Source organism: Megalops cyprinoides, chromosome 15, assembly GCF_013368585.1.
Source record: "Megalops cyprinoides isolate fMegCyp1 chromosome 15, fMegCyp1.pri, whole genome shotgun sequence".
NCBI lineage: Eukaryota > Metazoa > Chordata > Actinopteri > Elopiformes > Megalopidae > Megalops > Megalops cyprinoides.
In genome coordinates, this window is record NC_050597.1 from 5,798,192 (window position 1) to 5,810,777 (window position 12,586).

Consider the following 12,586-nt stretch of genomic DNA (forward strand, 5'->3'; position numbering starts at 1 on the left):
AGGTAAAAAACGGGGCAGCTCGGTTTACAGTGGCCCACCTCTTTTCACAGATGGGATGGTTTGCGCCCGAAACGCTCCGTGAAATGACAGAATTCACCGGCACTCGCGAGTTAGAGGGGAAATACTTGTCTTCGACAGCCGTCAGAGTACAGGATTCACTTAAGGATTGTTACTGTATGGCTGTTTTAACTTGTAATACAATTCGCGACAGTTTCCTGTGGTAAGTCGCCGTTTTATTGACCGTAACGTGACGTTTAACGGCTAATTTAAAAAAGACTGGAAAAAGTCAGGGTAGGTGTACACAACTAGTTGCACAAGGACACATATATGGCTGACTCCAAACAATTGTTACTGGCTGTGTATTATTTTTCAGACACTTAAAGCATTATATAATGTTTCACGTAGAGAAATGGAATATGAAATATGAAGTTTTTTCGTGCTGTATACACAGATGAAAAGCCGGTAGAAACGTGTTCAAACCCCATGGGCTTCAGAGCGTGGAGGACTCAAAGCCAACCAAGTATCAATCAGGTAAATATTTCTATTCTATGGACCTTTCGACCTTATCGATCATCTACTTTGGGACTGTTTCCTGGCTCCTTAAGATATATATATATATATATATATATATCTTATGCAATATATATTGCAGGGCAATATAATTATAACTATATATAGTTATATTGCCTTGCAACAAAAAATTCAGAAGAATATATTTTCTTTACATATTGAAAGATGGCTCTTGCCGTGTATTTTTCCACAAGCGCACTTAAGAAATGTATGGCCTGAGAACAGAAGGCTGCTGTCCATTGCTGACATTTTGCAGTTCTGTTTCAGTGGCCTCGAGACCAATGCTGTCATCTCTCCACAAAAATTACCCAATAAACTTGGTCAAAAACACCATTGACATTGCTCACAACCTTTGGAGATTGAGTCCACTGGTAACGCTCACAGCTGACTGTGGCTCTTTGTTATCCCTAAACAAGACTGCGGGCTGGTTGGGTGTTTTCTGTGGAAACAGAGGGGTGATACGGGATCACAGCAGTAACTACTGCAGGCTGCTGCAGACTCAAATTACAGTACAGAGATGCAACAAGCACCCACTGCACAAAAGCAATCCATTTTGAATATTCATAAAATTGTGTGTTTATCCTCTTTTGATTTCCATTGGGCCATCTGAAGTCAGTCTGCATCTACAGTGATTGTTAATAGCGATAATAATAATAGTAATAATATATATATTTTTTTTCTTAAGTGCCTTTCCCAGCCTTAAGGTGTTGGCAGAGCCTACGGGGGAAGGAAACTGGGTGTAGTTAATTAAGCCTGTTCAAAACTCTTTCTTTGCAGATGCTTAAAACCAAAAATAGCGGGTATTTCTTTCAGCATAATATTTAAAGTGTGTTATTTACTCATAAACTGCATACTGTGACAGAATGGGGCTAAGGAAGGAGGTGGCTGGTACCTGCTGATTGAGCTGCTTTATACAGAATGCTCACACACTGTGTGATTTGTCTGTGATTACTGTGTACATGAGCAAACAGGGTGAAATTTGTGAATTTATTGACTTGATTTCAGAGTGCATAATATGCAGGGATTTACCTGGATATCATTCTTTCCTGAGCTGTATGTCTGTTGGTTACAGACAGACAGGGCTCACTTGTGCAGTAACTTGTTGTAGCTTGTGGCCGTTAGTTTGGTCAACCTTTGAAACTTGGCTCTGACTCTCAGAATTTGTCCACACAGACCTCTGTGTTAAGAGTTCATCATAGCTGAGTGTTGCCTAACAGGTTGCACATCACCATGGAAACAACAGCAAATGTTATGTTGGTGAAATGGAAGCTGGCTGGAATGTTCAGGCCTGTGTCACAGAACCGGCCTTTGTTAACATGACGTCATAAAGGTGTCGCCTGTTTTCCCTCCTTTCAGGAATCCGGCAGGTCAAACTCTGCGTGTCCAGGTGGTCATCTGCCACCAGGTGGCGACAGAGAGTGGAAAGAATGGGAGGGAAGTGGGCAGCTCTCCGGCGAGATTCAGACAAATGGTTCCCAAAGGGTGGGGGCTTCAGGGCAGAACAGGAGTCGCCTGCTGTTCAGAACAGTGAGCTTCCCTGAACCAATCAATGCTGGGGCCTTGGACACGCCCACTGCTGACATCAAAACCCCGCCCACAATGAAAGCAGGTTTCTCCTCCATCACAATCACAGCACGGAGGGTCCCCCAGGCACCCAGGGAGGGCCCAGTCCCTGACCCTGCAGCTCAGGTCGATGGCCACGTGACCCAGCCTGCAGGAACACAGCCTTCCCCAGCTCAGGATGCCACACCCACTTCCTCCCCCCAGGACCACGCTCCAGTGGTGCGCCGGAGAAAGGCCACAATAATTAAAGTGACAGAATACCAGCAGACCCGCTGCTCTGGCGACAAGGTTGCCATGGTGAGGCCGCCGGAGTTCAGACACAGCTACAGCGAGGGGGAGGGCAAGGGCGACGCCCTCTCTCAGTTCTGGATACAGGGTGGGCTGGACCAGGTGGGGTCATCGCCTCGTCGCTCGGTCCGCTCCTGCGCCCACCTGGAGGTACCGTCCGGGTCCATGAACTCCGTCCTGTACCTGGACAAGTCGCTGTCTGTCTCGCTGCTGGAGCCAGAGAGCAGCAGGGAGGTCCACAGGTCTACCCTGTCCCTTTACCTGGGGGGCTCCTCCCCTACAGAGGGTCCGGCAGAGTCCCGGAAGAGAGGCGAGTCAGAGAGACCCAGGAGACCTCGGAGCTGTGCCGGCGTGTTCGGTGATCCAGACCCAGGACGAGGTGCAACCACAGGGCCTGCGTTAAAGCAATGGTGCCTGAGTCTGCCGGTGAAATCAAACCAGGTCCACACGAGCAACAGCACCTCCAGTTTGAACCTGCTCTCCTGCTCCCCTGGATTACCCCCCGCAGGGACATGGAGCCCATCGACAGAGGCTGCGGGGCGCCATGGAACCGCAAATGACAGGGTCTGCCCTAGCCTGACTGATCTCAGCAAGGAGCGTCCTGCCTGCGGTAACCCCCAAGGTGCGAGTGAGCTCACACTGAGCTTTCTGAAGTACCCGCACAGATGCTGTTATTGCCGTGTCCCCCAGTCATCCTCTTCTTTCATGTAAACCCTCATTTTTACTGCTGTGTTGCACCTTTGACATATTCTCTCCGTACTGTTAACCCCTGCATGCCCTCTTCCCTAGTATGTATTGAAAAGCGCATCTATATAAGTGTATACAGGACTGGATAGTGGAATCATACCGCTGTGAAAACTCCCAGAGGCTTTAATTTTCAACCCAACTCATTTCCCACTCATCTTTTGGGTGCATGATCACCTGACACCCATGATAGCGGAGAGTCTTTGGTTTTAGGGAAATGATAGCTGCAAAACAGGAGGAAAATAAAACCATTCCAGTATCTGAGAGGACTGTAGTTTGCAGGGTGGAGGTGGAGTCAGAGCAGGCGTTGAGGGAATGACTGGCAGCCACAGCATATAGACAAACAGTGAGATATGTGCAGCAGGCCTTGTTGAGGGGAAAAAAAACCTGCCTGGTGTAGTTCTGCATGATCCTCCTGTCAACAGAGACTGGGGAATTCTGGGACATCATGTGGGTGGGGCAGGGCACGATGTGGGTGTGTGGGCAGGGCCAGACCAGCATTCATTATGGGCGTGAACCAGGAATTCATGAGGTGTGACTACGCTCCCTTCTTTGTAAACATCAAATTAAGGCAGAGAATAAATGGAGGAAGCTGCTTCCCTTCAAGAGGATGTCTACATTTAGGATACAGCGCTGTGTGTGTTGGGCTGATAGTCCTCTCCTTTTCCTCCAGTTGGGAGTGGTGACACGTGATTTAAGGAACTGCCTCATGCCATCACACTAATCACCTTCAAACCTGATGGTGGATGTGTTTGTACGGTGCTCATAAATAATGAGGTAGACCCTGGGATTACATTCAGAAACCGAAGACTGATTCAGATTTTATGTATAAGGGCACCCTAGACAAAATCGGGCTGGTTCTTAGTCACAGGCCACTTCGCTAAGATCGTCTCACTCAACAAACGTTTATGGGGCCTTGTCAGCGTGCGCATTTCTCAAAAAACAAATGGTCCTGTTGATGCTGAGATTATCCGCCTCCCACTGTATATTGATCTTTTGCATGTACCAGCTGAAGGATGTTGTAACATCTCACTCACTCAGCTCTGAGCGATAGCTGCGTGTCTGGCTTCGAGTGATTTGTGGAGCACAGGAGAAATCCACAGCCCGTCCGTAACTTCCCGGCGGCACGGCTTTTTGAGTGTTTGATTCAGTTTGTTCATTTGTTCGTTGTCTCTTTTCCTGGGAATCTAATGAGAGATGATCGTCAATTTTTCCATTCCAGGACACGCAGCCCATGGTGGCCTTGATGCAGTCCTCTCCCAGAGTGCTGCTTCTGTTATAGCCAATCTGAAACTCCAACGACAGCAACACACTATACCAAGCAGCCTTTCTGCAAAGGATTCAAAGAGGCCCCACACCTCAGGGAAGACATGGGGTATGAACATCTCTTTATTTCCACCATTAGCCTTTTTGAATGGAAGCGTCTGAGCCCCCAGCAGGCATTTTTTTCAACCTCGATGATGCATTCATATCCTATTAGCTTTTTTGCCTTAGTCATCCCATGTGATTCGCAGGATGACCTTATTTGGCTGATCTCTAAACAGTTCACTCAAATAGTCAACATGGAATGAAACAATATACTTGTATCAATGAGCTGAGAGGTGGAGAAATGCAGTGCAAGTCCCTGTGAGAAATTGTTTGTTCGTTTCTGAAAAATAGCAGAGGGCAGGTCACCAGACAGCATTCTGATTACATCTGTCTACATAGGCCGTCTGTACATCAGTGCATTAAATAGGTTCATCTGAACTTCCTGTGCCCTTTCTTCCTGTAGCGCAGAATTCTGGGAGTTCCTGTCGGACCCTGCATGATGAGAGAGCAGTCCAGCACGGTCCTTACAGCCCTCAGAGTGTGGAACATGGATCCCCCAGGCCTCCTCATTTAAGGTCCAGCTGGCAGGAGCTGTGCACGGACTCCCCTGATGGCTCAGCAAAATCCCTCACTCTAAGAGTACGTGTGGGGCAGGCCCCGATTCATCACTGATTCGTATACAAAGAAACCTCTTAAAAAACATTTGTTCATATTTGGTGTCAAACAAGAGAACATAATTTTTTGTGTGAAGAACAGTGTTCTGGTGAGCAGGGATCTTGTCTACCCTGTTCAGTTCTTAAGAAAGTAGTGCTCTATATGCCTTCATGAGGAAGTGCATAGGCTCGTGACCCTGATCAGAAACAGTTCCTCATTGAGTAGGTTCCTCTCTGGCATGAACAGAAACAGTACAATTCTCTCTACACTGATAAAGAACAGTTCCTTATTGAGTATGTTTCTTTCTACGCTGATAAAGAACAGTTCCTTAGTGAGAAGGTTTCTCTCTGCCATGATCAGAAACAGTTCCCGGGTGAGTAGGTTTCTTTCTCTGCAGATCGGGAACAGTTCCTAGTGAGTAGTACTCATTGAGGAACTGTTCTCTATCTGCATAGATCAGATACAGTTCTTCAAAGAGTAGGAATCTCTTGGCGCTGACTGGAAGCACTTCCTCAGTATGTAGGATTTTCTCAGTGCTGATCAGGAATGGTTGCTCAGTGAGTAGGATTCTATCTGTACTGGTCAGAAACGGTTCCTCAGATAGTAGGAATCTTCTTCGGTGAGTAGGATTAGCCAGAGTTAGAGAGTTATGCGTTTGGTGACACGTTCGGTTCCACAGGAGGCCCTGGAGCTTTTCCGCCCGGACTTCATCAGCCGCTCGCAGGGACGGGTGAAGAAGCTGGAGCAGCGTGCCCAGAAGAGGAGGGCCATCGAGGGCGCGAGCCTGACCCCGCAGTCTGCCCTGGCTCGCAGGAGGAGGAACTGCACCAGGCCTCACCCGCTGAGTGGTAACTATCTGCCCAGCATGGCCCCTCTCTGAGATCACGCTGTGCGCAGCGAGTGGGATGGATGCAGTGTGTCAATTACATGTAAATGAAGAATCAGCTGGAAACATTTCATACCCGATTGATGTCAGAACATTCCATTTTCGAACTAAATGGATCGTTTGCATTGAAAGGGCAAGTGTAGTAGCAGTCACATATATATATATATATATATATATATATATATATATATATATATATATATATATTTTTTTTTTTTTTTTTTTTTAGAACAGCTCAACATCACATATGTGGTTTTGTTTCTCTTTATTAATGTATCTGTCATATCAGGCATATATCATATGTCATACAGAATAGTTAGTTGTTTGAAATGCACGATCACATTATTTTGCTATGACATTTAGTTAGATGTTCGTTTGTGCTCTCTGCTGGTCAAACTGTAGTATTGCAGCCTTTTTCAGTTGGGCGGAATTATTTCAAGGTGAAGGATGTCAGTAGTATTCTCCTTGACATATGTCTCTGTTAAATAGAAAAAGGCTGGCATGTGGAAAGTATATAATTACACTTTTTTAAAGATAAAAAGTGAAAACAAACACCAGAATGATTTGGAATGATTGGTACTTCCATCAAACAGACTTTTACTGTAGGAATTTCAAATGCTTTACTGGTAGAAAATAAAAGCCTGAGCTATTTAATTTGCTCACTTGTGCACCTCAGTTTTATTACTCGGTTGTTGAAATTGAAAGCATGAACCATGAAAGCATGGTTTACTCTAAAATAGTCAAATTCACCATGTTAATACTGGTTTACCTGGAATTGACAAGATACCCAGGATGTTCATGACTTAATTTCAATGGATTATTGCTAACTGCAGTGCATAATATATTCAGAATTGCACACAGCAAAAAAGTACCCACAGTGCATATGCTAGACTGACCAAATGAAATTCTACCAGCATGTTCCAATTGCTATTTTTATAATGGAGTTTGAAATAATGAAGCCTGCCCTTTGTGGACATAATTTGGTAATATAATGGAAAAAATCAAACAGAGAACCAAATTTTATGGCAGATCTTTGTATCAGTTTTCACAGTTGAGGCCTTGCAGACTAACACATTAGCCAGAAGAAATGGTTACACAGGATGTAGCAGGAATGGACTAACCATCTGCTATTCTTATTTGTGAAGGTGGTGAATTACATCTAAATATAGAGAAACTCAGGGCAGCCATTTAATTATGCAGCGGGATCCGTAATGTACTGAGCATGCTCAATGTGATGTGTTGATCGGGATCAGTCAGGCCTTTTAGCTCAGAGAGAAACAGGAGTAATTAGGTGTTATAACTGTGAATCTCCTCTGCTCCATTCTGTGTGTGTGTGTGTGTTTGCAGATAACCTTTTCAGACCGAAGGAAAGAGCCATTTCTGGAAAGGAGATGCAGCTAAGATCAAAACGGTAAGCCTGATCACGGTTTGATGTTTCAGTGATGCGGTTGTCATGTTTTTCCACTTTTCATGACATCGTTAGTGCTCCTTATCCCAAAAATTGAAAATTGTAGTTGCTGTAACATGCAGAAGAACATAATGTCTTTATGCAAAACGCGCTTGTTTCTCTGGAAAGGACAGACCTGATTTAGGTGACATTTTTTGCGTTTCCATTGTTGGTCTCTAAATGCCGTGATAATGCATCTTAATGCGTTGATCCAGGAGTGAAAGAACTCTATTTGAGAGAGTGAATGGACTTGGTGGGCGGTTTTATCAGTGAATCCAGGGCGGCTGATGTGTTTCGCACTGATAAAAGATTCTTTCTCGTCTCCCCTGACACTTGGCCCAGATCCCCCCAGCGTCTGAGTTCCCCCTCTCTCTCTCTCTCCTTCTCTCTCCATTGCATGTACTGACAGGATTTACAACAAGCTGCCTGAAGTCACAAGGAAAAAGGAGGAAGAGAAGAAGAAAGTTATATCGCAGACCAACAGACTGCGGGCAGAGCTCTTTAAAAAAGTAAGGCCTCCTCAGAGTCCATCACAGTAAAGCAACCTATAACCTGGTGTTTCGGGGCAGATTCCAGAACTGGATCTCTGGTATGGAATGGCGTCATGAACAGAGCCCATTCAGTGTGGCAGTCAGTGAGCCCACTGATGTCCAGGTACTTAGATAAGTATCCAGGCTTATTAAGAATTTGTGCTGTCACTCTCTTTGCAGCCTCTCTCTGCCGTACTGGTGGTGTGTGTATCAGGAAAGCCATAAGTGAAGCGGGCTACTCACCACTTCAGCAATCCATTTCTGCTGATCCACCCTGCACTTTTTTTTGCAGAAAAGAGGAAGTGAAATATGTTGCCAGCCAGGTTACAGGTGGCTTGGGCTAGGGATGTTTAACTAAAAGAGATGCATGCGTTGGTCAAAAATGCTACACGATTGGCCACTTCAGCAACAAGCCACATGGGGACTGGATTAGCTTCCTCCCAGTTTCTGTACCTCAGAGCAGAGGTGGACCAGAGTGTTAGAGGCTTAGGAATGAAAAGAACACACCTTTGTATATTTAAGGCCCATCAGGGAAAAACACATATGTTATCCAAATATGTTATTTTAAACTGCATTTGGCTACAGTGTCCTTCATGTGACCAGAGAACACTGTGCTTGTAATAGTTACACAGGTCCTATAAGCTCAATTAACTCTGGAAAGGGCACAGCTGCTGTACACAATGGCAAAAGCGATATTTCAGATCTCTGCAGCTGAGCTAATGTGGTATATGTTGCCGTAGGGCATTCACAGCTTAATTGAAATCGTTTCAGTTTGGAAAAACAAGAACTCTTGGGTGATATCAAACACTGATTGGGTTCACACTCAAATGGCTTAAAAAAACCCTGAAATTAGGGGTGGATTCCCAGAGTGTAAATTGAACTGGGGTGTTAGCAGTTCAGACAGGTTAGGAAGTGATGTTCCCAGGTGTCTGACAGCACTCATTCTTATGCACAGCTATCCACTGGTATGTTCACTCCGACATCTGCTCAAATCTAAATGTGTCCAGGAGTTATGTATTGGAGGTGTCAGGTTCTATGCAAGATTTCACATAAATCACTCCAGACTTGGTATTTACCATTCTTAGCTGATGTGTGAAATTCCTGGGTATGAAATGTACCTGCCTCATGCCCAATATAGACACACAGCTGACTGTGCACCAGGTGTTAAAAGAGATCAACACTGTTTCAACTGAGCAATCTAAGGTTTTCATTTGTAAAAGAAAAAAAAACTAAATGGTTTTCAAATAATGTCTAAATGTGTGTATGTGTGTGTGTTCACTTTGTTACCAGCAGGGGGCAAAGTCTGACTTCTTTTGGTCTCACCCTTGTGCTTCAAAATTTCAGAGCTAAAGTTTTTGTACAAACTTTCTTATCTGTCTGAGTCCCACTCTCTAAATGTTAAGGACCATACATGGCCAGGTGTTAGATTTAACAATGGTAGCATTCTGATATCTCTTTATGCATCACCTTAATGATCGGGTATAGGGGCATTTTTCTTGCTGATTGCAAATGCTGGACATTTTTTATGAAACTTTTATACATCCAGTTTCTTGTTAAGTACAATTTTTGTTTTCAGCTGGCACTACCTGTTTAAGCCTAGCATGAAGGGAGAGGACGGTGACCTGAAAAAACAGGCTAGGCAGGGCATTATCATGCTTCTATGTGAGGAGTTTCCTGACAGGCAGTGGTCTAGACGCCCATGGAGATATGGGGTCCTCGACTAGCACTGCTTTGGGCCCTGTGCTGTCTCCTCATCAGCAAGCAGCCATCCCCTGAGAGAGGCTGTTAAACAGAGGGCTAAACAGAGAAACTTCCCTATACCCTACACCCATCTCTGCAGACTCTGGTGGGAGTAGGCGATCTCTCACTCATGATAGACAAGAGGAATGAACTTGGGTCAGGGACAAAGTGATCAGATTTCCATCAGGGGCTTGGTTGCATGTGCCCCCGAATTCTGAAGGTGTTTTAATTTGTTTTAAGCTGGCATTGTCTGTTTAAGCCTAGCATGAAGAAAGAGTACAGTGATCTCATGGCTGAACAAACAGCTGAGAGAGATCCTGATGCCCATAGAGGCTTTTGGCCCCATGCTGGCTCATCATCAGCAAGCTGCCATGCCCTGGGGGAGGCTGTTAAAGCAGAGGCTGAAAAGGGAAACTCCCACCATACCTCACACCCTTCTCTGTTGACTGTGGTGATGAGCGGAAGATCTCTCAGTCACCTGATCAGAACTCCATGGGAGGCTTTGGTGCGTGTGCCCACCGAATTCTGAAGGTGGTTTCCAGGTCATTGGGTTCTTCGGCTCGGCCCAGGCGTAGCTGTGCGGGTTGCAGTAAGCCAGGGGATCAGACTTCCAGCAGCTCCCTGCGGCCCAACACTCCCTGCTGGGAGGTTTATGGGCTGCGGGTCTGAGTGCGGCATTTGAAAGAGTGCTCAGATGTTCTAAATGATGCACATAATCGTCCGTGCTAGAGGCTGACAGCAGAATAGTGCCTCCTCTCAGTACCTCCGCACTCAACAGCAGTGATGAATGTGGCCCAGAGCGCAGAGGCCGTTCGAAGTGTCTCTTTACTATTAGATTAAGTTCAGTTTTGATGCGTGCATGCGTGTGAGTATGTGTGTGCGCGTGTACCTGCCAGTGTGTATGTGTGTGTGTGTGTGGGTGGGTGTGTGCATGCGAGTGTGTGCATGCCTGCCAGTGTGTGCGTTCCTGCGTAGGTGTGTCTCTTTTCATTTGATGTTTCTTTTACTTGGTTTGTTTTACGTGATTATTTCATGTTTGCCACCTGTCACTGTGAAGTAGACTGTTTGCTTCACGCTGTCTTGGCAAAAGGGGACGAATCTGTGAATCTTTTTCATCTGTGACAAATGCCACAGGCAGTTATTCAAGGGGTGACAGTAGACGCTCAACAATCAGGACACAATGGCTCCCTACTAAGATAGGAGACAGTAACTTGGGGCCTACTGAAGTTCAATCCAGGCTGGACTATTGTCAGTACCAGGCAGTGCTGCACCTGAAACAGCCACTGACTAAAGAGCTAAGCACAGGAAAGTTATCCTGATTCGTCACTGAGAATCTAACAGGGAGACAGGTGGGGAGACTGCCTGGTGGACTGTATAAAAGGTTTTCTCTCACCCACAGGGAAAGATGTGGAGGGAAAGGCATTCATGCACAGTGAATGCTGATGGGGCGATTACAGGGGGACTGCTGTGTTGGGTTTACATTTTGTACTTAAATATGTTCGAATGAAGCTTTTTTTTTGTACCGTGCAGCACTAGATTGATGTGCCTGTAGGCTCGGGCTGCGATCACCCATACATCTTCTTTATGTCTTGCAGAAACTTCTGGATCAGATTCTTCACAGGAACAGCGACTGAGGGAGGCAGAGTTACGTCATGCCACGTGGAGGAAAAAATAACACGCGCACAGCTTTGCTGTTTCAGTATTTCTGGCCCTCGCCGTCGTTGTGCAAACAGAAGGTGCTGTAGAAGCAAAGCCATTGAAGATTTCTTTGGAGAGTTCGGCTGGAATATCCATTATTTAATCAGACAGTATTATAAGCAGTGCAGAACACGCTTTCTGTAGGGTTGTATTATTGTTATTATTAGGATTCAATGAATGAAGTGTGTATCCATATTCCTGACATATTATTTGATATTTATAGAGGGTAATGTATTAGGCATTGAGTGGAGATCTTTGAAGAGGCCTCATGCATAATAGACAATACTTCAATGGAACCTATTAGGTCCCTGTATGTAATAACGTCAGCATGTGTTAACCTTGAGCTTGCAGTGGCTTTTGCCACAGGGCATTGAATGGGACAGCCAGCGGATCAAGGAGGGTTTAGAATGCAACCAGATCAGATGTGTTTTATTATTTTATTAACCAGCTCTCCTCTCTGATAATGACAGTACTTAGTTGGTTTCTCTCCAAAGCTTATGGGCTCACCCAGGTGCTGGCTGTTTTCTGTGAACGGACACTTTGGACAAACACTGACACCACGTTCTATGAGAAATTAACCTCCTGGGTCTCAAAGCCTTGTTTTGAAAACTAGTCACTTGCACCTAAAAAGCAGCAGTGAGCAAAGGTGTGCCTTGTGAAGATGAAGCATTTTACTGTATTAGAAATGAATGTTTCTACAAACAACTATGCAAAATCCTCTGTCGTGCTAAGCAATCGTGCCTTTTTCCCTTTTTCCATGATTATCATTTATTGCTGTGTTATAAGACTATCTCTCAATTACATTTTCACAGTTGTTATTTATGAAAGGCACCACCTACAAAATAAATATGTTCCAAATCCATGTTTGTGTGGCAAAGAGCTTTCTGGCTTACGGCATCTATTGCTTTCACTCACACTTGGCCTCCACCGGAAATTGACTTCCCTCTGAAGTGTCAGACTGACAGGATTTCTTTTTTCACTTAGAAATATTCACTTGGAAATATTTTACATTGCTAAGTGATTCAGTGTAAAAATGATGAGCAAACAACGACCATGCACCACTGTCTGTGCGTTTGCCCTGAGGTTTCAGAGGAAGCATTCCAAGCTAATGGAACTCAGAGACAGTGGGACACGATGAAAGGACCCTTTGTCAGCATG

General features: G+C 45.1%; 1 protein-coding gene across 1 annotated transcript; it reads left to right on the forward strand.

Moving 5' to 3' along the window:
- The first annotated feature begins 1,433 nt into the window (after nucleotides 1-1,433).
- LOC118790280 ((E2-independent) E3 ubiquitin-conjugating enzyme FATS-like) lies at nucleotides 1,434-12,049 on the forward strand. Its single transcript, XM_036547184.1, has 8 exons — nucleotides 1,434-1,451; nucleotides 1,927-3,043; nucleotides 4,388-4,540; nucleotides 4,937-5,112; nucleotides 5,807-5,975; nucleotides 7,361-7,424; nucleotides 7,870-7,969; nucleotides 11,326-12,049. The coding sequence occupies exons 1-8, from the start codon at nucleotides 1,434-1,436 to the stop codon at nucleotides 11,362-11,364; spliced, it is 1,836 nt and encodes a 611-aa protein (XP_036403077.1). The 3' UTR covers nucleotides 11,365-12,049.
- The last annotated feature ends 537 nt before the right edge of the window (nucleotides 12,050-12,586 follow it).

Bases quoted from the DNA above. Each gene is read 5' to 3' on its own strand.
- LOC118790280 (XM_036547184.1), top strand. The intron at 7,425-7,869 runs GTAAGCCTGATC...ATGTACTGACAG, and splicing joins ATGCAGCTAAGATCAAAACG to GATTTACAACAAGCTGCCTG. The intron at 7,970-11,325 runs GTAAGGCCTCCT...TATGTCTTGCAG, and splicing joins GGGCAGAGCTCTTTAAAAAA to AAACTTCTGGATCAGATTCT.